General features: G+C 46.5%; 2 protein-coding genes across 2 annotated transcripts in view; one reads left to right on the top strand and one right to left on the bottom strand.

The window, feature by feature from the left end:
* LOC144116004 (solute carrier family 53 member 1) overlaps nucleotides 1-27,155 on the top strand; it is a 130,728-nt gene that overhangs the window by 39,438 nt on the left and 64,135 nt on the right. Inside the window, exon 6 of the mRNA XM_077650660.1 lies at nucleotides 25,127-25,207. Within this exon, the coding sequence (XP_077506786.1) occupies nucleotides 25,127-25,207 (81 nt within the window). The remainder of the gene's footprint in view (nucleotides 1-25,126; nucleotides 25,208-27,155) is intronic.
* Nucleotides 6,372-6,790, bottom strand: LOC144116008 (uncharacterized). The gene has a single exon (XM_077650668.1). The coding sequence runs from the start codon at nucleotides 6,788-6,790 to the stop codon at nucleotides 6,407-6,409; it is 384 nt and encodes a 127-aa protein (XP_077506794.1). The 3' UTR covers nucleotides 6,372-6,406.

The raw sequence follows: 27,155 nt of genomic DNA, 5'->3' as shown, positions 1-27,155 counted from the left end.
TTATAGCACATCAGGATTTAAACACATTCACACACATTAACAGGAAATTGTTCATGTGACTTCGCATGGCTTCACTTCAACATGACATTTAGATACAGTAAAAGCTCGTTAATTCGAATTCCACGGGGCCGCCAGGCCAATTCGAATTAACCAAAATTCGAACTAATGAAAGTTAGCAAAAATGGACGCGTTTGATGCCCGGAGGGCACGAAAAACATTTATTTAGCAAAACAATCTGTTATCATCTTCTGCTTCTTCGGTCTTCGGTCTTCTAGCGCGCGAATGCGACACAGGGAGTCTTCTTCCCCCTCTTCAAAGCTGAAGAAAAGGCACAAGTTTCTGCGTCCACTTCTTTGGCTTCTCCGGACAACCCCCGGAAGACAAGATTATGTCTGTCTCGAAAGCGGTGAAACCATCCTTCAGAGGCGACAAAATCTTCCACATTCATGCGTAGGGCAAAATCGGCCACCTTCGCCATAATAATTGGGCCGCTCAGTGGAATGTCTGCGCTTCTCATTTCCTTCACCCACGTGATCACAGCGGTCTCAATTTCCGGATACTTGGCTAATCGGAGCCTTTTTCTGTTGCTGGCGAAATCTTCGGCTTCGTAGGCATCCTCGATGGCCTTCCTATTTCGGACGTAGGTCGACAACGTGCTTGGTGGAATCCCGTGCTTTTTCGCGATTTCCACTTTGCTGGCCTTCCGTTCGTCCACCTCGCATAAAATCGCCACTTTCTCCTTCACCGTCTTGGCGCAGTTTTTCCCACGCGAACACATCTCACGGACACAAGCTCACAGCAAGCGGCGTGCAAAACGAGGGCTAAAACACGAAAACGTCGTTCCTCGATGCAGTCATTATCATCATCATCATCATCATCATTTTTTTTCCCTTAAGGACCCCTAGATGGGGCATCACATAAGGGGGGAGCAAAAATACGAAATCACAAACAATAGGAACATTTGGAATATAACAGTGAAGAAGGCAAAACAATTGTTAAAAGAGCATTGAAAAATGAAAAAGGGAACAATCACAGGTACACTGTGGCCATCACGCTATATATACAGGAAGAAAACGGGAAAACTGCTTAGCAGACAAGGGTTCAAAAATGTAACATGTGCAGAGGTGGTACTGAAAATTGTCGGGCATTACACTGTAAGTGCGCTAACGAAAAAGATGAGTTAAAAGCAGGGTTTTGAATTTATTTGCATCGCGCTCAGTTACAACGGCATCAGGCAGCTCATTCCACAGTTCAATGGCGGATGGCAGGAAGGATTTTTGGAAGGCATTGGTGGAACCATGTAAGCGCTGTAGGCTCAGGCTGTTAAAAAGACGACGAGATGTTCTATTGGGAGGGAGTAGAAATGTGCAGTGCAATTGAGGAAAACTGTAGTATAACTTGTGGAAAAGGCAGAGTTGGGAAATTTTACGGCGAAAAGACAGTGGCGGTATGTCAAGCGATGATTTTATGCCAGAAACACTGGTTCTGCGATCGTAACATGAAGTAATAAATCGGGCTGAACGACTTTGTACCGATTCTAATGCTTCCATTAGGTATGACTGGTGCGGGTTCCAAATGGGTGAGGCATATTCTAGTTTAGTACGAATGAATGTTTCATAAGCGAGTTTGCGGATGAATGGAGGGGACACGGCTAGGTACCTTCTCAGTCTGTTGAGCGATTTTGAACTTTCAGCTACTATGTTTAAAATGTGCTCGGACCATGAAAGTTTGCTAGTGATTGTTATTCCTAGGTACCGGTAGGACTCGACTTGTGTTAGGGGGATTGACCTTAAAGAATACTGGTAATTTAAGCTATTGCGTTTACGTGATACTGTCATGTACTTGCATTTTGAAACGTTTAACGTCATCAGCCACCGGGTGCACCAGTTGGTTATTTCGTTGAGGTCATTTTGGAGGAGGACTTGATCGTTGTTAGATGATATGCGTCGATACAGAATGCAGTCGTCTGCGAATAGGCGAATTGACGATGATATGTTGCAAGGAAGGTCGTTAATAAATACCAAAAAAAGAAGAGGGCCGAGCACAGAGCCCTGAGGAACACCCGAAATGACATTTGTAGCTGAAGAATGGTGGTTGTCTATTACAGTGCGTTGCGAACGGTTAGAGAGGAAACAGTGGATCCAAGATAAAACCAGCGGGTCAAGATGAAGGCTCGAAAGTTTGGCCATGAGGCGACGATGGGGTACGCAGTCAAATGCTTTAGAAAAGTCCAGATAAATTACGTCAGTTTGAAATCCGGAGTCGAGATTAAGGTGAAGGTCTGTTGTGAATTCGAATAGCTGTGTTTCGCATGAAAGGCCTCGACGGAAACCGTGCTGATTTGGAAAGAAAAAAGAATTGGCGTCAAGGTGTGATGCAATGGCTGAATACAGTACATGTTCTAGCAGTTTGCAAGAGATGCACGTCAAAGAAATGGGGCGGTAATTCGAAGTGTCAGAACGGCTGCCAGATTTGTGTACAGGGGTTACGGTGCTATTTTTCCAGTCACTTGGAATTGATGTTGTGGCGATAGACTGATTGAAAATTATCTGTAAAATCAAACTGGAAACCAGTTTGGTACCTTTTAGAATTTTAGGCGATATGTTGTCAGGGCCTGGACTGCTACAGATCTTAAGGTTATCTATTAGTTTCGCTATGCCTTCAGATGTGATTGTGACCGGCTGCATTTCGGAGTAGTTAAAACACGGTTGGAAGGGAACGTCGGAAGTGGGTTCATGAGTGAACACAGAAGCGAAATACGAATTCATGACTTCAGCGCACTGGTCAACTGGTACATGCGAGCCATCAGAATGGGTCAATGACATGTGTGGCGGGCAGCGTTTCGGGGTTAATATGCTCCAAAATTTTTGCGGTTTGTCGCGTAGAATAGTTAGAAGGTCTTGGTGGAAGAACTTTCGTTTGGAGCGCTTCAATTGGCCCGTGTATTCACGTAGCGCTTTAAAGTAGGAAGACCACTTCTGGGGAGAATTCGCTTGCTTAGCTTCCCGAAAAGTACGCTTTTTTCTTCTGGCTAGTTTTCGCAATGAATTAGAAAACCAAGGCTTGCTGGCATCCCCTCGAATGCGCACCAGGGGAACGAACCTGTCGATGAGAGACAGTATTTTGTGTTTGAATATGGACCAATTTTGTTCAACTGTTCTATAATTAGCGAGGGGACTAAAATGTTGAAGAAAGACATCTAGTTCTGTATTTATCTTGTTAAAATTGGCTTTGTTGTAGTCCCTGATGTACTTGGTTTCAGGTTGGCGATGTTGTAACGTAATGGAGAGGTCGAATAAGAGAATGTTGTGATCGCTTACGCCCTTTATGCTTTGAACAGACTTAATTAATTCGGGATTAGAGACGAGAATCAAATCCAAAATGTTAGAACCACGAGTTGGCACAGTGACCATCTGAGTGAAGTTGAACGTGAGAGCAAGGTCGACAAAGTTTTTTGATAGGGTGGATTTAGCAATGAAATTATTCCAGTCTATATCAGGGAAATTGAAGTCGCCGGACAATAAGTAGGTCGCACGTGGAAAGCGGGAATGCAAGTTTAAAATGACTGAGTGAAGTTCATCAACGAAAGAATTATCGCAGTCGGGTGCGCGGTAGCAAGAAATAAGTATTAGCGCGTTAGCCGGGAGTGAAACATGAAGGCAAATGATTTCGTGATGACAGTTAGTTGCTATGCGCTGACAGACAAGTCTGGGATTCATAAATACCAAAACGCCTCCTCCTTGACGCCCTACACGGTCAAGCCTATGGATGGTGTAAGTGACGACATTACTGAGAAGTTCGTGGTCCTGAATATCTGGGCTAAGACATGATTCAGTCATTATTGCGATATCAGTATCGTTATCTTCAAGAAAGGTTTCCAGTGCTTCCTTTTTGCATATGTAACTGCGAACGTTTGAGAGCATGATAGATACTGTGTTAACAGTTGGCGCTTTTTGAGGGTTATGGCTGTGATGAGGTGCGTGTGAAACAGTTGAAACACGTGCGCATTTGGATGGCTATGACAGTTCGACGACTGAATCGGACAGGAAAGACTGGTTAGTACTTGTTCCAGCACCCTAGCGGCGCCCCGATGGTTGTGCCATTTATCGTTCTGCCGTGAAAGCTTCCAACGATGGTTTTCAACAGCGGCGCTTGGCGGCGCGCAGTTCGAATTATGGGTGGCGGCGCCAATTTTTGAGTGAATTAACGAGCTGTTATGCGCATAGACTTCTATGCACTGCGGATTGGACCACGATGACTATTTCGAATTATCCAAAATTTCGAATTAACGAGTTGTGAATTAACAAGCTTTCACTGTATTTGAGTTTGTGCCTGGTGTGAAACTATCGCGGATAATTCGACGAACAGAACTGTCCCATATAAACATGGCGACAGCCCAGGAGTCCAACCAATCCGAGTACCGGCGTACAAAGCGACCAGCGCACCGCAGAAGCTGGGAGTGAGATCCAATCCAACTTAAATTCAACTCAACACACTGTGCAGGAGTGGGACTGCAATTATAGAAGCAAAATGACTGAAATTTTCGTGCAGTGAGACAGTAATCGCAACCATGTGATGTGTGACAACCGGCCGAAGAACGGAACAGAATTGAGCCAAGGGAAGTGAAAAGTGCAGCACATACAAGTTGGCACGACATCGGCCGCGTTGCATGAGCTTATCTGGGTTGTGTCTCTCCTAAATAGTAGGGGTGTGTGAATATTGAATTTCTCGAATACGAATATGCAGAAAAAATGCCTTCGAATACTTGCATAGTGAGAAAAAAAAATGGAAAAAAGCATTGTTCTTCATGTTTATTTCAGAATTGTACATGGCATTTGCAAACAAAATTGAACTAGAATTGCACAGAGGTGTATACCCTTTGACTAGCAAGCATGTGATCTCGCCCTGCCTAAATTACAGTCGCACTCAAAAAATGAACCAAGTTGACACAGGACTGCTGAAGGACAACCAAATAAATGATGTGCAAAACAACTCTGCGCATCTGGCAGCGAGGTTAAACAGATCAGGCAAAATTTGTTTAACCCAACATGACGTAGAAGGGCACTTTTGGGCAATAATACTAATGCAAATGGTCGTGGAGAAAGATCAGCTGCTCAGCATGTTCGGCAAGTAAACGTTCCCTACACGCTGACACAACTCCCCCTGCAGCTGAAAACGCTCTTTCGCTTGACACAGAAGTAGCAGGTATGGCCAGGTACCGCATGCACAGTTTGCTCAAAGGGGGGCCAGTGGAGCGGCCAGTGGACTGCCACCATCCACAAAGGTCTTTGCCCCTTTCCAGTAGGACCTCCTCTGTATAAGCTGCTACTTCTTTGTTAGGGGCAGCTTCTGCCTGCATTTGTTCCTTGTTCATGACCACAGAGCCAAAAAGCACTCCACACACAGGATGCCACCGAAGGGCACGACGTTGATGGCGCCTTGACTGAGTCTTCATTGGGTATCACTTCAACTGCCTGAACTTCCCTTGCCACAAGATCCTTGAGGCACATCAAATGGCCAGATGCATCATGAACTGTTGCTTTGAATCGTGGATCCAAGAACCTAGCCATACTGGCAGCTTCATCAAAGAGATACTCGGCAAAACGAACCTTGACAGACTTCGCAAGGTTTTTGGCAAAGCTATGGTTGCCACCAGTAGTTTCAAGGCAATGCAGTATGCCAAAGATAACTGGAATGGCAGAAAAGTGAAGGGTACTTTTCAGTACTTGCGATCACATTTGCCTCATATACAGTCGAGCCCGCTTATAATGAACATGAGCGTCACTACATTGCTACAGGCCATTGCTACAGCCCATTGCTACAGGCGCGCTTATGGGTGCTGGCTCCAAAGTTTCATCCTCATCCGATTCCTCCGCGTCACTCTCGTCCCGCACTTCAGAAACGATGCCCTGTCTGTGCATGGTTCCACGGCGTCAGCGTCGTCATCAACAGAAATGAAATCATTCCAACCAATGTCATGACCCCCATGTCGGAGTCGACGATGCGCTGGTCAGATTTATCGACGCCGAGCATGCCCACATTGTACTTGTCAATCAGCATCGGCTTTTTCACGGACACTTCTTCCCACTTATTGTTCACTTTTCTTCTGCGCTTCGCAAGTACGAATTTCTTGGCTGTATGGGCTGTCGACATCATGTGAACAGTAAGCTTGTCCTTCCATTGTAAGTATATGTTACGATGTTCCCGGGCGGCGGCACCGCCGCTGTAGTAGTGAACGAGACGGTCGTGCCATGCAGAAGACCCCAGGTTTATTCACACTCGTGAATATAAAGGAAAGTCAAGGGGAGAGGGAAAGCATGATAGCGATCAAGGAAAGAGTGCGCACATGCGCACTAGAGGGAGTGGCTTGGTCGTACAGTTCATGGGTTACAGCATTTCTTCACCCTTAGTAGCCAAAACGCACGACAGGTTTCTTTGATCGCGTGGAGCGCAGTAGCTGTGGGGGTTGCGCTTCTGGTATTCTCTCGGATGTGTCGGCCAGCCTGGGGTCCTTTATAACCGGGGAACCTGGTGTAGGAGGCCTCAACAGGTCGACGGCTGCAGGGGTCTCAGCTGTGCTCCGTTTACGAACTTGATCCAAGTGGTGGCGGACAAGCCCGTCCAGAGTCTTAACATCCAGGAGGCGAGCGCCGGAAGTAGCTTCCACAGTGCCCGGGGACCACTTATCGCCGGCGCCGTAATTACGCACATACACATAGTCACCCGGTGCAAAATTCCAGCCCGAGTCATTCGCTGCTTTGACAGGGCCGGCTCTGGAAGGAAAAGACATGTCCAATCTTGTACGCAAACGGTGCCCTAATAGCATTTCTGCAGGAGAAGGGCCTGCTTGGTGCGGTGCATTTCGATAATTGCACAACAGCCGGGCCAACGCCGTTACGAGGCACACGCCTCCTATCTTCTTCAAACCTTCTTTGACTGTGCGTGCGGCTCGCTCGGCTAGGCCATTACTCTGGGGGTGATAGGAAGGTGTTCGAATATGTGCGATTCCATTGCGCTGCATAAACTGCTCGAACTCCCATGCTGTGAATGGCGTCCCGTTGTCAGACACCACCGTGTGTGGTATGCCGAAATGGCTAAATATTGTCTTCAGGGCATTTATTGTGATTTGAGAGTTCGCCTGCGACACTGGAACCACCTCAATCCACTTCGTGTGGGAATCGACAACAACCAGTATCATTTTCCCCTTGATTGGCCCGGCATAGTCGATATGCAAACGCGACCACCTTTCTCGTGTATCGGGCCAATTTACTGGTTCTTTCGCCGGAGGCATCAGTGATGATTGCATGCAGTTGTGACGTGTCGCAGCAATGCGTTCGATGTCTTGCTCTAAGCCGGGCCACCAAAATAATGACCTGGCTTTTGCCTTCATAGCGGACACACCCTGGTGAGCTGCATGTAGTAGTCTTAGCAGCTTCCCTCGCGCATCTGTTGGCACTACAAAGCGGTGACCCCAGTAGAGCATTTCCTCAGTAACAGACGGCTCATGCTGCTTTTTGTAAAAATCTGCAATTTCTGTCGTTTCCATGTCAAAACTGTGCGGCCAACCTTCCCGTGTGTACTTGCGTACCTGTGCTAGTACCTCATCATTGACGGCGAGTGCTTGAAGTTCCTTTAATGGCACGGCTGGATGATCCCACTGGTCCAGGGTCAGTACGATTTGGGCCTCGTCTTCCTGGTCCTATTCCTCCTTCAATGGTTGAGGTAGACGGCTCAGAGCATCGGCATTGCACATGAATTTTCCAGGCTTATGTTGCAACCGATATCGGTAGGCCCCGAGTATGATGGCCCATCGCTGAATGCGGGCAGCGGCCATAGCCGGCGTTTGCCGGTCCGCTCTTAGGAGACCCAACAATGGCTGATAGTCAGTTACCAGTGTGAATTGCCTGCCCGGCAGGTAATCTCGGAATCTCATGACACCGTAGACAAGAGCCAATTCCTCTCGTTCTATCTGTGAATAATTCTTTTCTGCGGCAGTCAGCGTCCGAGATCGGTATCCTAAGGGCTGATACTGTCCTTCAATTCAATGGAGTAGGGCCGCTCCCACACCGTAGGGTGACGCATCACACTCCAAAAATAGCTCTCTTTCAGGGTCGAAGTGAGTCAGCAGCGGAGCGGAACACAAAGCGGCTTTAGCTTTCCGGAATGCATCATCTGCAGGCCCATCCCAAGACCATTTGAATTTCTTTTCCAGAAGTCGATATAAGGGGCTGAGAAGTGTGGACAGATTAGGCAAGAATTTGTTATAAAACGTCAGCATGCCCAAAAAGGACCGCAGCTCCGTAACATTCCGAGGAGTCGGAGCCAGCTAAATTGCCTCGACGTTCTTCTCCGACGGGTGCAAACCTGCCGCGTCAATTCTATGTCCTAGATACGCAACACTCGCCTAGTCGGCACTTGTCTGCCCGGAGCTTGATACCGTATTCTCTGAAACGCTGCAGAACTGCTTGCAGGTTCGTATTCGGCTTGTCCTTTGCATCTGCTATTAGGACGTCATCCAAGTAGGCTTGAACCCCGGGAAGGCCTTGCAGGACATACTCAATTGTTCTTTGAAAAATCGCAAGTGCGGATGCAATTCCAAATGGCAGTCGATTGTAACAGAAGAGGCCCTTGTGAGTGTTTATAACCGCTAATTTACGCAAATCGTCGTCTAGAAGGATTTGGTTGTAGGCATCGCGTAAATCCAAGATGCTAAACTGCTGTCCACCGCGAAGTGTAGCGAAAATGTCATCTACTACGGGTAGCGGATACCTTTCCATTTCACAGACTGGGTTCAGGGTTACTTTAAAATCACCACAGATACGAACTGTACCATCGCTTTTCAATACGGGAACCACCGGGGTTGCCCATTCTGCATAGGAAACAGGCGAAATGATGCCCCTGGCTACGAGTCGGTCTAACTCGGCGGAGACCTTATCTAGCAGAGCGAATGGAACGTTTCTTGCCTTGCAGAACCTTGGTGTTGCTCCGTCCTTTATATGTAGCCGTGCGGGTGGCCCCTTGATAAGTCCCACGCCCTCCGTGAAAAGGTCAGCGTACTGGTCCATCACGGGTGCAGCTCCTTGACTTTCTAGCTTCAATTCGGCTGACTGCGACACGATGTGAAGAAGTGGTGCCCCTTGTATCTCGAGTTTCTGCAATAAGTCCCGGCCGCAAAGGCTGGGACCTTCGCAGTTTAACACTACGAGCTTGCAGTCAACAGTCACTGACTTATAGGAAGCTCGCATTTGCAGAACGCCAAGCACTGGTAGCTTTCCAAGATACCATGAAAGGGTCAACGCAGCCTCACAAAGCGGTGGCCATTTATGACGATGGGCTTCGTATATTGCTTTGGGCACCACGCAGACAGGCGAGCCTGTGTCGTTTATCACCTTCAGTGAAATTCCATTCCACGTGACAAGCTTCTGTAGGGGCGGAACCATACATTCATTACTTTTCACTGACCATATCTGCAATGCATTGCTGCCGCTATCTTCACTTTCCGCTGAACCTTCGGTTATCGCCAAGGATCGGTGGGCGGAAACTGTTCGAGAGCAAACTCGCGCCAAGTGACCTTGTCGCCCGCATTTGTAACATCGGCGCATTCGCAGTGAGCATGCAATGGTCTGATGCCCCGGTCTGCCACAGAAGCTACATTGTTGCGATAACATGCTCGGCTTATTCCTTATTATTGCGGGTTCCCCTTTCCGCTGAAAGTTGAGCCCACAGACGGCGTCACCTTGCCTGTCTATCTGTAGCGAACCAAGCTCTGCGCTTTTTGCTGCTAGAGCAAGTGCTTCGGCTTCCACAAGAGTCAAGTCCTTCTTCGCTAGCAGCTGTTTCTGCAAGTTTTTTGACCGCACTCCGCAAATTATGCGATCCCTCAGCATTCGCTGCAGCTTCAACGAGAAGTTGCAGTTATGGGCTAGCCTACGATTCTCGACGATAAACGCCTGCATAGACTCTCCTTCTTGCTGGTTTTGGTGAAAGAACTTGAAACTTTCCGATATCTCGTTAGGTGACGGATCATAGTGCTCATTCAATGTTGAATCGACTTCTTCATAGCTCAGCGAGCTCGGTTTCCTCGGTGCTACTCTGCTGCAAAGAATCTCAACGGTCCTTGATCCTAACGCTGCAACCAACACGGCCCTCTTCTTGGCGTCGTCTGTAACCTCGTTTGCTTCAAAGTAAGCGTCGACTTTTACGAGATACGCTTGCCACTTATCTGTGTCCTCTAAGAAATCCGGAAGCTTGAGGGCCACGACTGAGGTTGGGCCGATGGGTGTCTGCGTTTCGTGGCTGGTACCCGGCAGCTGTAGCGTATCGGTGGGAATTCTCGTCGCCAGTGTTACGATGTTCCCGGACGGCGGCACCGCCGCTCTAGTAGTGAACGAGACGGTCGTGCCATGCAGAAGACCCCAGGTTTATTCACACTCGTGAGTATAAAGGAAAGTCAAGGGGAGAGGGAAAGCATGATAGCGATCAAGGAAAGAGTGCGCACATGCGCACTAGAGGGAGTGGCTTGGTCGTACAGTTCATGGGTTACAGTAATATAGAACGTCCTGATCCCATAGCCACCGAACATCTCCTCTCTTTGCTTTTTTTTCCCATTGAGTGTCCTTCAGCTCGGTTGGAAAGCCCCGACGATCCTTGCGCATTGTGCCACAAGCAAGCGTCTTGCGCTCCGGCAAGTGTACAAACAAGGATGTCGACGTGTAAAAGTTGTCGAAATAAATTATGTAGCCTTGATCCAGGTAGTCCTCTGCCAGCCGCGTCACAACATCGAATGCCAGCCCACGTGTGCTTGGTGCTTCACGCTTTCCCGTGTATACACCGAACTGAACAGTGCAACCAGATTTGGAGTCCGCCAAAACCCACAATTTATATCGCCGTTTGATAACTTTGTCCCACGTGTACTGCCTAATTCCAGATCTGCCTTTGGACTATACCATCCTCTCGTCAACAGAGAGGCTCCGATCAGGTTGAAAAAATTGAGCGGATGAGGTGTTGATGTGCTTCAGCAGCGAAGCTACGCGATGCAGCTTTCCATGGGATGCGGCAGTTGTCTTCTCAGGATCAGACACACTGAGGAATGCAAGCAACGCTTTTGAATCGAGTTCTTGGCATTACCGAAGGCGGAAGAAGACCAGAAAATAATTTCCGCGTGTTCCAGTAGCAGTGCAAGCTCGGCACTTGTATGATACCCATGTAAATGAGAAGTCCGATAAACTTCATCTCATCGGGAGTCACTGCTTTCCATGATCCGTCTCTCTCACTGTAAGACTGCTTCTCCAAAATATGCATCCACGCATATTTATTAGTCATGTTGCATAGCTTGATGATTATTTCTGCCGTGAAGAACAGCACGAAGAAGTTGACGGGTCTTACGAAGCGACGCACGGCACTGCGGAGCACAACGCCGAGGTCAACTCCCGGCCGTCTTCTCGCGCATAACTTCACTCTTTTTGCCGCCGCCAACAAGTGGTCCTGTCCAAACGACGTTGACACCCTGCAGATAAGAACCGCGACCTTTAGAACACACTGGATGTCATTAGATCTGATCGCGGCCACGATAAAACGGTTTGGAGTAGAAAATGAAACTTACTGGCGGATGCCTGTCGACGTTCCGGGGCTACTTGACGCACGTTCACCGTCCGTGCTGAAGTCTGGTGAGTCAACGTCATCTCCCAAGTCTCCGCTGCTTCCACCATCACAAAATTCTGATGCAGACTCATCTAAATCCGTCGAAACTTGCCGTTTCCGAGTAGCAGTTGCGCGCGACGTCGACGCCATATCCGAAACTATGCGCAGTCAAGGCGCTTTAAAAATCCCTCCCGCAGCAAAAACAGGAAACACAAAAGCAAAACTTGAAAAATAGTTGTCCTTTTATGCGCTGGATGGCGTTAGCTGTCCATAAGCACTCCGAACGGGAGAAAAGCTACGTTGAAACCATCGACAACATACTGTTGATGGGTATAGGCGCGGACAGGAAAGTGTTAAGTGTTAGTATTTAGTAAGACTTTCTGACGGGCTAGTTGGTACATACAGTAAAATCTCGTTACTACGAACATCAGATTAACGAAATTTTCAGATTTACGAATTTTTTTAAAATCCCCGCCAAAATGCCTATACTTTCAATGTAAAAAACTTTCAGTACTACGAATTTCAAATTACCGAATATTTCAGAATAACGTATGTAATTTAATCTCGCATTCGTCGCAAAACGCTTCGTTATTACGAAGTTCCGTACCAAATCCCTGAAGCTGACGCCTGTCATCATCATCCGAAGCATCAGCTATGCGCTGGGGAACTCGTTGCAACGGATACAGCCCCAGCGGTATCGCCATCACGCGAGGCGGCGCGAGCTGCCGCCCGATACAAAGGGTAAGGCCATTATCATCCACCCAGCGTGTGGTCACATACGTACTGCGCAGCAGTGTTAAGCCTATTCAGCGCAGTGTCACCACGTCGACAGCGAACGTTAGGATCTGCGAAGTTATCGGCGCTGTGATTGTGTTGTGCATTAGCTTTGCTGACAATGAGTTCTCCTGGCCCCCGCGTTAAAAAGAAGCGACGCCAGTTTTCGCTTAAAGAAAAAGCGGACATTCTGTCGCAGCTGCTGGAAAAAAGCAAGCGGACTTGTGCAGGGAGCTTGGCATTACACCGTCAACAATAGCAACGATGTTCCAAGATCGGGACAAGATCGTAAAACTACATCGAGTGTCGCAGCTGGCTCCCTCAAGAAAACGTCTGCGGCTGGGCAACTACCGTGGACAGCGACTTTCGAATTATGTGGATAGCGACAGCGCGGCGGCTACATCCGCGGAGCTCACCACCGAAGACATCGTGAATCAAGTGCGTGAGCAAGACGATGCCAACACTGGATCAGCGCACGAAGAGGAAGAGATTGTTTCCAGCTCGGATGTCCTAGTCTTTCTAGAGAAGACCCGATCATTCCTCGGGCGCTGCAAAGATGTCCCCGATGACGTGCACAGGAAGGTCGAGGATGTGGAGACGTTCGTCCTGCAGCGTTTGTCGTCTACTCGCCAGAAGAAGATAAGACTTTTTCAAGCAATAAATTGTAGTTAAACTGTGCCCAATTATTTACTTACCAACACATAAATCTGCTGCAAAGGTACCTAATTTTAGTTCTTGTGATGCATTACTGACATGAAAATAATGGTTTTTCAGTACTACGATATTTCAAAATAACGATTGAAATTCGGCGGTCCCGTGAAGTTCGTTGTAACGAGATTCTACTGTATTCATTTTTGGAGGCTGTGCGCTAAAAAAGACGTTCACAGGAAAAAGGAAACAACAGGAAAGAAGCGCAACTTTCAACCTTAATGACGACAAAAGAAGCCAGGCGCACTTATATATCGCCTGTTATCCAGAGATAAGCTGCATGAGAGAGCGTCAACCTAATCACCAAACACGAGAAAGAGCAAAGGGGCATTTTTCAGTGAGATTAAAAACCTATGAAGGTGAACATATCAACACGTGCCGAGGTATGGGCTAACAACAATGCATTACAACATGAGAATACAGATCTGCATGAAAGATGTTAATGAAAAAGAAGTGCGTAACAACATGAAAATATGAAAAACAAAAAATTCTGACAAACAAAGGAAATAAGGGAGACGGGGATAAAAACCGTGTAAAGGGCGGCAGAAAAAGGCACATTAAAAATTCTAAAACCAACTAAAATACATAGGAGCGAATGGTTTGAGGGATTAGATATAACCATCCAAATAGGATAGTTCATTCCTAGAAAGGTTAATAGATGGCGTGCTAACGCACTTGTCTTTTCTTAGGTCAATGAAAAAAGCCTCAATTACTTCTCTCTCAGTCTTGTCTGGGGCCTTAGCTAGAAACTTTTGTTTCATTAAACTTGGGGCTGAAGATCCAAATCAGTCATCTCAGTGACTTTTCGATGAGGTGGGTTTGTTTTCTTTTCAGTCAGGGGATGCTGCGTGCGAACTAAATCACACAGCGTTGGTTGACTTCGAAATCGCTTTCGCGGCATTTCTCTTGTAGTCTTGCATTAATGATGGATGCTGCTTAAGATGGCTTTGAAGCGTCATAGTCGTTCCGGTCGGTGTTTGAAGAACACGTTCGCACGACTTACATCACGCTGATGACGGCGACAGCCTTAAGTAATAGTCCCACAGGAGAGACTTTCCACCTTTCTTCCCCGGTTCACTTGGTGGCTTATCGCTGGTAGCCGACATCCTCGCTGTACATGTGTGCACGCGCAATTCAGGTGGGCAGCAGTGCGCAAACTGCAATAGAACAATACCACTATGCGAAGTGGCCGCACGAACTGCTCAATCAAGGGCTCCTGAACGCCTGAACAAAGACGATTTCACTCACTTGTGTTGTGGATTTGGATTTGGGTTCGGTAGCCAACGCAGTCGCTATAGTTTCGAAACTGCTGTCGTTCATGGCGATCCGGCTGTTGGCCTGATTCTGCTTGCTGTCTTCTTTTGATAGATTTCTTGCCATTTCTGCTCGATCTTCGGGTAATTCGTCCGGGTATCGTGATCTCTTCAGAATTGCGTTGAGGTAGTCGGCTGTATTCGATTGCGGCCGTCCGACAGAAGACTTTTGAATATTCGGTAATGCTGAAATATTCGCACAATCTTGATGTATTCGGTAATTTTCGAATGTTCGGAAAACTCCAAATATTGATTTCTTGAATCGAATACGAACTGAATAAGGGAAATATTCGATTCGTATTCGAAATTTAGAATATTCGCACACCCCTTCTAAATAGTGAAGAATTTACTCTAGGGACCTGAAAAAAAGTTGTGCTCAGTAGCAGTGTGTCTCTTATAACACTGTCTCTTTTATGCGATTTTAACATGGGAACATAGGAAAACCAATCAAGCCGCTTTATAACGTCTCTTATAACCAAGTGTCTCTTGTAACCACGTATCTTGTAACGAGATTTTACTGTAGTTGCGAACAGCTCATGACAAGCGGGCATTTTTAGCACACGGGTAGAATGAAAGAACCATGCTGGTGGAAGCGAGGGAAATGACCGGTACTAGAACAGTGAGGCACTGTCTGAAAAAAAAAAAAAAAAAAAAGACCAGAGGCAAGTCAAAGAGCGTCTGTAACAGCGCACAGCTGTGTACTCGTAGCTGCCGTCGCACTGGTGTGAAGCATAGAAAAGCGAAAGTGAGGCTGTGCGGCATGACTACATATTCTAGTGTCATGCTGGCCGTTTTGCGCAAGTCAAAGGTGTGCGAGGGCAACATTGTACCATGGAAGTCATACTTGCGGATATTTGGACGATTGCATCTTTTGCCAGTCATACTTTTGCATGGCCCCCTGTTGGAAACCCGTCCGAATTAACTGGCGTCTGACGCCATATACTTGCATGGGCATTGGCCGGGACCTCGCCATCTATCCAAATTATCTGTATTTCCTAAATAATGAGATTTACTATGTTGGCATTTTTACTGTCATAGTTTTAGGCCTGATTTTAGGTGGTGACTGATTGTATGTGAGAGCTCTGGATGACTCGCTGTGGCTTCAGACTTTGAAGTTCCGTGCATAGACACCACTAAAGTTAATCAGGCTCATATACTGGTCATGGCATTGTGAAACTGTATGGAAGTACAGTGCAGAAACTGAGTTGTAATTTAGGTTTTTGTCTAGGTGGCACATTCTTCTTTTGTATGTAGAATTTCCACATTAAGAGATCTCAAAATGCAAGGCACTGACAAATTGAGCTTTTGGCACTGGTTGTTTGTAAACATCAGTAGTCATTTCGTGCACAGCGAGGTGAGTTAAGTTCGAACATGGTTTCATGACCAAGCGACTACCCTGTAAAACTATGTCTGAAACGTATGCTTTTTGATACTGGCGAAGAGGGCCGAAAAAATCATCTCATCTGGCTTGAAGTGCAAATGCTTAGAGCATGTACAGTGGCAACAAACTCTTTGTTAGCAAATGTGAATTTGAGCCTTGTTCATGCGGTTCCCAAGCTTGATGAACTTGAGAAATTAATTGCAAGAAGCATTAAGTGTGACGTAAAAAAAATAGTTTGTGAACGTGTTCAATTGCCAGGTTTGTAATGAAGTGCACTTTTCTGAACTTAATGCAGCCAGTACCACCATCAATCAAATGTTTGTTTTGAATAACTTCTTAAGCCTGTCCCACATGGAGCATTTTTTGCATGTGAAAAAGAAAAATGCTGCATGCAGGCTGGGCTCTAGTGTGGGTTTTTTTTACATAGCTACACATAACCAAACACAGTGCCATTGCTAAGGAACTCTTCTGAATAACTCCATTAGTTCATTTTGTGTTGCTCCAGGATTTTAATTCTGATACAAAGTTGCTCGAAATTGGGGCTTTCCTTGGTACAAAATTTCTCCAAAACAGTGCTTTTTCTGTTCCAAAAATTACTCCAAAACTTGAATTGGCTGGACCATCACTTTGCTGCCTTAGTTGACAGTTCCTGTAAAGTTTCATTCTATCCGAGAAGTGTGCACGTGGTTCATTTTGAGTGCATTTTTATTGTTTGTTTTTCTTCAGTTTGTAGAAAACTATCCAAAGTTTCCCACATTGTTATATCCAAGAATTTGTCTTAACCTTTTAACTGCCAACCCCGTGCTATATTTGTCGGAGGAGATTGTACCAGTATCACCACAGACAAGTCACACTCGTTCGGCCTGATGCTGCGCTGCTCCAACTGCCAAAGCCAAGTTACCGCTGGCAATTGTGTAGCTTGCAATTTTCAACACTAGAGGGCGATCTTTGTCCATGGAAAAATGGACAGGGCTGACGAAGCGAACACCAGCCTAGTGCTACGTATGGATGCCCTAGAAAAAGAGCTGCAGGTAGAGAAGGCAGAGAAGCGGAAACTTCAAGAACAGCTTAGTCAAGTGTTGGAGGCAAAAATGGCTGACACCGCCAAGCGAAGCCACATTGGCGGACATTCCAGCGCCAGCCACGTGGATGGGGCCTGCGCTGGCATGGACAGCGATAAGGAATTAGGTCAGGCAGGTTCAGACAGGAACAGCTACGCACATGTGGTAGCTAGGAAGTCTGGAGGAGATGGAGAGAAGGGGAACAAGCTAACCACAAGGATTGAGGTCGCAGTCATAGATAAGAGGCGGCATAATTAACCGGAAGTTAGGATGGAGGAAGGGAATACCCAAGTGCTTATCGGTGGTGACTCAAATAAGAGTAGTTGCAAAGGAACTATAATGGAGCGTGTAAAGGGTGATAAGCGGGTAGCAGTCGGGGCATTCCCAGGCAGGAAAATGGACGCAGTACTGAGAGAGACAAACAACGAACTTTCTAAGAATGTTGCAGAGCGCAATTTGGTAGTGGTAGCAACGGAGCTAAATGATGTCTTGAATGGTGAAGCCGCAAAAGTGGTGGAAAGGTTAGCGGAGGGAGTTGACGATTTAAGGGCGATAGCACAGCAAGTCCAGATAGTGGTGTGCACAGTGCCGGAAGTGCAAGGACGGAACAGAGAAATTGCCAAGGACGTTGTGGCTGTTAATCGGGAGATAAGGAAGTTAAGCCAGGACAAAGGCTTTGAAGTGGCAGACATAAACAGGCAAGTACATAGAGCAGGCTTTGGCGGAGGCTTTACACGAGATGGCATCCATTTCAATGGAAGGCTAGGGGCAGAGATCGGCTAGTGCCTGGCAGGTCGGGAAGTAGCTTTTTTAGGGGTCCACTGCGGCTCAGGGCTTAGGGGTGCGTAGAAGCAAAGTAGAAAGTGTAACAGTGGCGGTTGATCCCGACAAAATGGCCACTAGGAGGTCCAGGAAGAAAACTACAAAAAAAATTTAACACCAGGATCAGGTACATAAACATGCAAGGGGGTAGAAGCAAAGCAAAATGGTTAGAATTAGAACAGCAGTTAAAGGACGAAGAAGTAGGTTTATACGCGCTATGCGAGACACGTCTCAGGGATCTAGAAGACCCACCATTTATTGATGGCTACGCCTGGGAAGGGAGCAACAGAACAACAACGGAGAGGAAGGAAAGAGGAGTAGGTATGCTGATACATCAAGGAACAAATTGGCAAAGAATAAAGTCAACTTGCAAAGAACATGCCTGGGTATCAGGTACAATTGCCGGTAAAAGGACATGGCTAGGAGTAGTTTATTTGGGGACAGAGGACAAATGCAGGCAAGAGAACATGGATCTAGTTAAGTATCTCAATGACAATGTAAAGCAGTTAGGAGAAGGTGCCGATATTATTCTGTTGGGGGACATGAATGGCCACATCGAAGATATGGATGGATACACAGATTGTAACGGGAAGTTGATGCTAGACTTCTGTGAGCGACACAACCTAGTTATTGTAAATAGAGAAACTAAGTGTGAGGGACAAATCACGTGGGAATCCCGTTAAAGGCAAACGACCATTGACTACTGCTTAATCTCGCAGGAGATGTATAGCAAGCTCGCAATAATGGAAATAGACGAAGAGGGGAAGTACTGCCTTGGTAGTGTTCGTAAGTGTGTTAGTCTACAGTTAGGAGCCCTGCTCAAAAGAGAAATGAAGGGGAGTCAAAAAGAGTACGCAAAATTAAATGACGAACAAATAGCCCAAATAGCAGCCTGCATAGAGGAAGCAATAGAGACACATCCCATTGAAAAGTGGGATTATAATAAGTCAGAACTACTCATTAGTACAAAAATAAAACAAGTAAAAGGAGTAAACCGCTGGAGAGGAAAGAGGAAGCCACGAAGTTGGTGGAATAAGGAAATTAGGGAGGCCATCGAACAACGACGGGTGGCGTCACGGGAACACAGAGAAGCAAAGAGGGCGCAGTTATCTAAAGAGGAAATAGGCCAAAAATGGGTATCTTATCGACATAAGAAACAGCAAGTGCAGGTCCTCATCCAGGCTAAAATAAAGCAGTCCTCTGATCGCTGGCTGGCTGAAGTTCGCGGGGCATCTATAGGGGTGCCAAGAAAATTTTGGAACCATATAAGCTGGCTGGGCAAAGTGAATCACAGAAAGCAGGACCAGATTCACGATGCCGAAGCAAAATGTTCAGAGGGAGATGACGCTGTGAACTACATTTCATCAGTTATAGCTGAGTCATTTAAGAAAGACGATAGAGTAATCGCCCCAAATGAGGGAGTAACACAGGACAGCACAATAGAAAACAGCGTGGAACGGACGAATCTTTACTGGAAAAAGGCGGAAGCAAATATTTCAAGATGTACATCCGCAGGGATCGACGAAATATCAATCAAGCTAATTAAAGGGACACTGAGGAGAACCCTTTCAAATTTTTTTTGTTAGCAATATCTGATAGTTCGGCATTTCATGGCTTTGTTGACGCTTGTCCTGGAGAGAAAGATGCATTTATTTCAAAGAAATTTGGATTCGAAGTTGAAAAATTTTTCCCCGCCGCTCCGATTCAAACTCGAGAACTCTTATGATGATACGGAGAACTCATATGACGACACAGAACGGAGTGACGTGAAACGTGACGTAAACGGAGACTCCTTGACTTCTGGCGGCTAGCGGTGCGGTCTAGCAGCTGCCGAAATGAAAGCTACCGCCGCCGCACGTTGAAAGCATCTATCGGGGGTCGCCACCGTCGCTTCGTTTACATTTGCACCGGCGTCTTGCCAGCATTACGATGGATCCCGTTCCCGAACCCGACGACGTAGTTCTCGCAAAAACTCTGGCCTGCATTTCAGCAACCTCAGCCCCACAGAGCATGCGATGCTTTTGAGGGAGCACGGTTAGGTTAGGCGCCGGCGGGTGGTTTCCCCCTTAGAGAGCAGCCGTTGCAAACTAAATATCATAACCCCAGTGCGGTGAGTCGCGAAGGGTGCATTGCGCCCATCGGAGGCTGGCCGGGGCTTTAGGGCCAACGGATTGTGATTCCTTGAACGGAGCGGTTGCACGGCGCAGCAGGCAACGTCGAGGTCTCCCACGGTTGCATGGGCCAAGTTATTTATTTATTTTTTTGCCACAAAAAACAAATGGGTGCTCGAGGGCGGTCGCGTTTAAAGTCGGCGGCTTGAAACCAAAGCCGGCGCACGATGCTTCAACGGCTTCCGCTAGATCCAACGGGTCCACTGGATCTGGCTCTCTCGCCAACTTGCATGTACCTTCAGATATGTACTGTGAATGGATTAAAATAGCCGAGCTCGAAAAGAACAGCTCCACCAAACTGCCGCAGCTATTGAATATAACGCGCACCTCGCCACGAAGCCAAATCAGTCTGGCCGGGCCGGCAGCGGCTGGCGCACTCGGCGCGAAATAGATACATGCTCCAATCTCCCCGCCAATGCGGTCAGGGTGCGCCGAAGCCGCCGAACGCGTCGGCGGTCAAGCGCAGTTGGAGTATAGAGGGTCTCGCTTTGACCAACGTGACTTCGCCGTGCAGGGCGCCGAACGCGTCGGCGGTCAAGCGCAGTTGGAGTATAGAGGGTCTCGCTTTGACCGACGTGACTTCGCCGTGCAGGGAGCGCGCGCGCGCGCCTCGCCGCAGCATAAGCGCGCCTTAACAGAGCCTGCGCTTAACCGCTAACCAACGTATTCAGCGGCGGCATCCATGGCAGCCACTGAAACCCCCCGCCCACTCGCTAAATAAAAGAAAAGAAGTCCGTTGCCGAGGTTCGGAATCGAACCAGGGCCTTCGGCGTTTGAGGCGGAAACACTACCGCTCCGCTACGACGGCTCAAGTTACAGCCGTCAATAAAGGCGCATCTAGTGAATGCACTCTTCTGATGCAGAAATCTCCGCGCTTTCGTTAAATATATCCTGGCCTAACAGAGCTCGGCCATCAGCAATTTTTCTGAACTGCCTTGTACCTTGTCTCCCGTTTCTAATAAACGATTTCCGTTAAGTAGTTTGAAGTTGACTGGCACAGCCGGGAATGTTTCGCCGGGCAAGCGTGCGGATACACAAGTGCTGCCTTGTACGATCACCGACCATCGTGTCATCATAGCTTTTCATCGACCGTGGCGATCATCTGACAAGCCTTAACAGGCTCCTTCAAAGATTAACTAGCACTTGAAGCGGCACTTGGAGTTCCTCTGCTGTTCAGCGCTTGTAAATCGAAGCGCGTCAAAAACAAAACCACGGGGCACGCAAAGCTCATAGACGCGAAGCACCATAACCTCTCCTGGCCACCTGTGGCGCCGCCAAGCATCCATTTTCTTTGCTTCCAACATTCAAGTTGTGAAGCCGCCGCGGTGGCTGAGTGGTTACGGCGCTCGGCTGCCGGCCCGAAAGACGCGGGTTCGATCCCGGCCGCGGCGGTCGAATTTCGATGGAGGCGAAATTCTAGAGGCCCGTGTACTGTGCGATGTCAGTGCACATTAAAGAACCCCAGGTGGTCGAAATTCCCGGAGCCCTTCACTACGGCGTCTCTCATAGCCTGAGTCGCTTTGGGACGTTAAACCCCCATAAACCATAAACCATTCAGGTTGTCTTTTGCCTGCCTTCCTTGTGTGATAAAAGTGCACTATTGGTTTTAAAACAAAACTTACTTCAATATTGATCTGCGCAACCTACCTTTGTCGGCCTCAGAGATTCGCGAAACCAAGTAGGATGGAAAATTCCTCCAAGGTGGCGTCTCTTGTCCTGTGGCGTCACCACGCTTGTACTTGCGAGATTGGCCTGTGGTGGCGATACCTGTATTTTGGTTCTTGCTATTTTCTACCTTACAAGAGCTTTGTTTTCAGTAAGAGCGGTGTTTTTGTCATCAGGAGCTGGTATTCTATCGATACAAGCCAACTTCAATTTCTCCTCAGTGTCCCTTTAATGAACTTGGCTCAAGAGGCAAGGAAACGCTGATAAAAGTATTGAAGGCATTCATAACAAATCAGCAAATTCCGCACAGCCGGAAACAGAGTAAAATGAATTTGGTTTATAAAGGGAAAGGCAATAAGACGAACATAAAATCCTTCCGACCGATTACGATAACATCAGTTACATACAGGCTGGCGATGCAGGTGGTGAAAATAAAAATGCAGTCATGGGTAGAAAGTAATAGAATACTCGGAGAACTTCAGAACGGGTTCAGAAGTGGTAGGCGCTTAGATGATTGCCTGTTCGTGCTTACCCAGTGCATAGAAATAGCTAAGGCGGAAAACAGACCTCTGTATTTAGCCTTCCTGGACATAAGCGGTGCATACGACAACGTGAACAGGGAACTCCTGTGGAACGTATTAAAAGGTGAAGGTGTCGGTCATGAGGTAATTAATTTTCTACAGGAATTATATCGAGAAAATGAAGTTGAAATAACATGGGAAGGAATTAAGAGTACAACAATTATCCAGGTACACAAACGATTAAGGCAAGGTTGTCCTCTATCACTGCTGCTGTTCATGCTTTATATGATAAGTATGGAAAGAAGGCTACAAGGAAGCAGTCTAGGTTATGATCTGTCGTACACATTAGGCGGAAAGGTTGTTGAGCAACGACTACCGGGTTTAATGTATGCGGACGATATTGTACTGTTAGCAGATAGCCAGGAAGATTTGCAAACTTTGGTGAATTGCTGTGGAGACGAAGGAGACAGTCTAGGTTTCAGGTTTAGCACAACTAAGTCAGGTGTGATGGTTTTCAACGGTACAACTGATCAGGAGCTTACAATACAAGGCCATGAAATACCCCGAGTGGCCGAATACAAATATCTCGGGGTATGGGTAAACAAAGGGCATATGTACACGGAAAAACACGAACAGTCCCTCATAGCAAAAGGGCGAAGAGATGCCGGGATAATGAAACATAGGGCATTGTGGGGGTTCAACAAGGAGTAGTGGTGCCGGGGCTTACTTTCGGGAATGCGGTTCTATGCTTAAGGGCTGAAGTTCAGTCGCGATTAGAAGTAAATCAGAGAACTGTTGGAAGATTAGCACTAGGTGCCCACGGGAAAACCACAAACGAGGCAGTACAGGGGGATATGGGCTGGGCAACGTTCGAAGCACGAGAAGCTCAGAGTAAAGTACTATACGAAGAACACCTGAGGAAATTGGATGATAACCGCTGGGCAGCTAAGGTATTTAAATACCTGTACAGAAAGAGCGTTGACACACAGTGGCGGAAACGAACTAGAAAGCTGGCCAGTAAGTTTACCAGAGACGAGGAAAGAGAAAGAAAGAGCATTAAACGACAGGTTAAAAATCTCGAAGATAAAAATTGGATAGATTCAATGAAAAAGAAGCATAGTGTAGAACTATATCGGTGCTGGAAAAGGCAGATCAGGAAGGAAACGTTTTTGATAACTCAAGAGGCAGTGCCCTCCTCTTTGAAGCTAGGTCAGGGTGTCTTAGAACACGCAGCTACAGAAAAAAATTTAACGAAGAAGATGACACATGTGCTGTGTGTGGTAAATCTGTAGAAACAATAGAACACCTCATTCTAAGATATGACGGTATCGATCCCGACTTCGATGCAGGCACAGTCACTCTTCCCGAGGCCTTAGGGTTTAGAGATAACAACAGTCATGTAAATAAATCTGTGATGGAAATTAGCAAAAAGCGATTGGAGGAATGGTGGCCCAAAGCAGAGAGGTTACACAAGTTTTAAAGTGTAGGAAGACGTATTTTGGGAAAATGGCAAATTTTATTAACAACTTACAGCAGAGTTAAACAAAACTAAAGGAAAAAAAATTGAGCATGGTGGCAGCTGCCACGGCCCCGTTTCAAAGGGGACGCTCCTACCTTCCATCCATCCATCCAAAATGTGTTTCACACCTTTAGCATGTGTTTTAAGCCTGACAGCAGTTATTTCATAATGGCGTCCCACATGAAGAATGCTGGCGGCAGCCATGTCCCAAGAAAAAGAGCGTCTTCTTTAAGCATTTCTGACAACAGCATTGCTGATGATGTAGAATATGTTTCCAACAGTGATTCTGACTTCGTTTGTTAGCAGGAGACAGCTTTAGATGACGACGAGAGCAACGGAGACGACGACGACAGTGCACGTTAGGTTGTGTACATTAACTAACAGTGATGAAACCTTGTTTGTGTTAGGACATAGAAGTTTCTATGCACTTTGCAGTGTGTTGCAGTGTTTCGGATCAAATAAATACGGTGCATTTCTGTGCGTTGTAACCCGTTACTTTGGCATGCACTGAGGGAAAGCCGCCCTCAAGAGCAGCTTTTCTTTCTTGAATTTTTGTGTTAGTTCTATACAGAAGTCGAAGTAATATATTTTCAGAATCAGAATTACATGGAACAAATTAATTGCTTTGAAAAATTTGATGATTTTGGTTCATTTTTTGGGAATTCATTTGGCAATTGAAGGGCTGACAGAGTTCCTCTTAACAGGAGTCTACTTACTGTATTATTGTTGTTTCTGTCATCATCATTGTTTTGATGTTAACAGGAGTCTACTTACTGTATTATTGTTGTTTCTGTCATCATCATTGTTTTGATGTTTTTTATTTGAGGACTGGCCATACGGCTTCATTGTTATTTGTCGACTTTCTGGCCTCTGGCAACTGCATCGTGAGTAAATGCCATGTGGGTTAGAATAACCTAGGTATGTAACACCATCAAAGAAACAGTCTAGTCTGAACTGTTTAGGGGCCCAAGGACACTGCTTTGAGCAATTATCAAAGTGACTGGCAGCTGTCTAGGACAGAAGCACTAGAGGTCACATATCTGTGCATGCGATTGTGCTGTGCAAAAATGTGTAGCTAAGAAATTCACTAATTCACGAATTAGCTAAGAAGTGGGCCAATTGTCTAGTGTCCAGACGACAAGTATACCAATTATGCACTGACCTGTGTGCACTAGGCACATTCTAATCTGCCAGCTGAGCGTGCTGCTTTGCAGTGCCAGTTGGCAGCATGGCTTTCAGCAAAAGTGCCCAGGGCCAAGCAGCAGCTGGAGGCAAACCTTGAAAACTGGAGGTATGTGAGTGGTGTGGAAAACTTTGGCAACCCCTTGAAGGGAGGGAGTTTCATGGTCAGACACAACAAGGATGAATAAAGTCGGGCCACGCCTGACTTTGTTCATGTTTGCAATGTCTGCATTGCTTCGCTGTCATAGTTCATTTGTGGTGAAAAGCTTTGCATTGCGAAATGAGTCCATCGAAGAGCCAGCCAGTCTAATGAGGCATTGTCTAGGGCACTTATGGTGGGCCATTGCTGAGCAATGTTCTTTGCTGCAGAGCCTGGTGACCACCATGCTAGAAGGCGGTGACCGACAGAAAGCCATGAAGCGGTTGCGGGTGCCTCCACTGGGCGACCAGGTGGGGCACTAAAGTTCATTCGCAGGAGCCATGCATTGTCGAGCTAACTTGTTTCTATTGAAATAGTCGGCATCTGTTGAACCATAAATGTGTGTCTTGCTCATAGGCGTTCTGGTCTTTTTCATTTCCAATTCACTCCTTTCTTTTACTTGCACGAGTTTTCCTTCAAGCTTTTTCTTTGGTTGGGGAAACTTTTCCTGGCTGTCACATAAATGCAAAGCACATTTAGTCTTTCCTGCTTATGTCGACTGTTCCTGTTGACAGTCATCAACTGTAGTACCCACTGTTGGAGTGATAGCGTAACATAACCAAGAATGTTTGCCATCCTTTAACATTTTAAGCTTTAAGCTTATCAGAAACATCAGTGTATTGTTGCTTTGTCCAGAAAGTTTAAATGCTCACTGCATAGCCCATGGAAAGATGTGAGTTGATAAATTCTGGTGTGACCTTGTTCTTGCTGCACAAGTTTTTTTTCTTTTTTTTCTTGTCTAATGTGAAAGTTGCCAGCCATCTTTGAAGTTTTTCTGAAACAGATATACATTTGCTGCGTGTTTAACTAATGGATTCTGAATATTTGCATGCAGAAGAATTGTTCCTTATGTGCGCTGTGATTTGTAGTTATAAAGAGGACAAGGCGGGAAGCGGCAACATGCTGATATGTTCTTGTATCATTTGTGCAAACAACTCTTACAGTGACGTGCTGCAAATCTTCACTTGCAGAGTGAACACAATTTCTGTTGTGCCTCACTGTAATCTGATTGATGCGAAACTTGCTACCCAGGAACGAAAGGTAACATGAGTGCTGAGCTGGTATAAAAGATGTAGCACAGTCTCTTTGTGATTGTCATACAGGGCATTGCTGCAACTGCAGTCCAAACAAACAGTTCTTTGTTTTTCTTCGTTGCGTGCTTTGTGTACCTGGGTCACTGGGAATACAAGTACCGTATTTATGTATATATAATGCGACCGCAAATATAATGTGAAGGAGAGTTTGAGACTGTGTGAAAATTTTTTTTTAAATGTTACAATCATAATGCGATCTTTGCATGTTCAAGCCAACTACATGCAGCTGAGGGCTTGGAAAAACTGGAGAGAGCATGCAAGGATACAGAAGCAATGAATATGTTGATCATTTGAGAGGCAGCACTTCAGAAATGAATGCGACGTCATCGAGTGCAGAAAAGCCTCCGATTCATTAACGCACGCAGTCTTCCACACAGCAACGGCCGCTGTCGCTGCCGTGCTTCCAAGTCATGTGCCCATTCGCCCTTCTTTCTTCTCATTGAATGGCTCGTGCCGTCTTCTTTCCATGTCAGTAGCCAGCCTCTCCTTCGCCCATGCGCATGTGGCCCCAAGGACGCCGAAAAGCTGGCTTCTCCTAGTCTCTCACAATGCTAGTGGTGAAGCTCGCTGTAGCTATTTTGAAGAGCAAGAAAAAAAAAACAAATCGCGTTGTAGTATTTGTACCTTGGTCTCAAATATAACGTGAGAGGTGTTCAGAAACCGATGAACAAAAGGCAAAAAACTCGTGCTATATTGGTATAAATATGGTAGTTTTCAGGTGTACAGTGAATGGCTTTCTTAAAGGACTCCGTCACACAACTCTTCCACCCTGAGCCAACATGTTTCGCGCACCAAACGTTTTTTTTTTTTTTCCTTTCATTCTGTACTGATAGTTTACAGAGCAATTTGAAAGCATTTTGAAGCTGACAATAGGAGCAGCTGCCAACATTTTGAGAGTAAGGCTGATCCTGCAGGGTCCTTAACACCACCACCAACATTAAAAGAGGTTGAGCTGAAGAGTGGTCGTAGAGGAGCCAGCCTCCAGAGTTGTCAAAATGTGCACTACTTTCAGGGGACAGGTGCAGTTGAGTGATATTATTTTGCAACCACCACTTGCGCTACCTGTAACAAGCACTTGTTGTTCAGGCTGGCAACATACAGATTC

This window comes from Amblyomma americanum, chromosome 1 (assembly GCF_052857255.1).
Source record: "Amblyomma americanum isolate KBUSLIRL-KWMA chromosome 1, ASM5285725v1, whole genome shotgun sequence".
NCBI lineage: Eukaryota > Metazoa > Arthropoda > Arachnida > Ixodida > Ixodidae > Amblyomma > Amblyomma americanum.
This window is presented reverse-complemented; position numbering and strand designations above follow the sequence as displayed.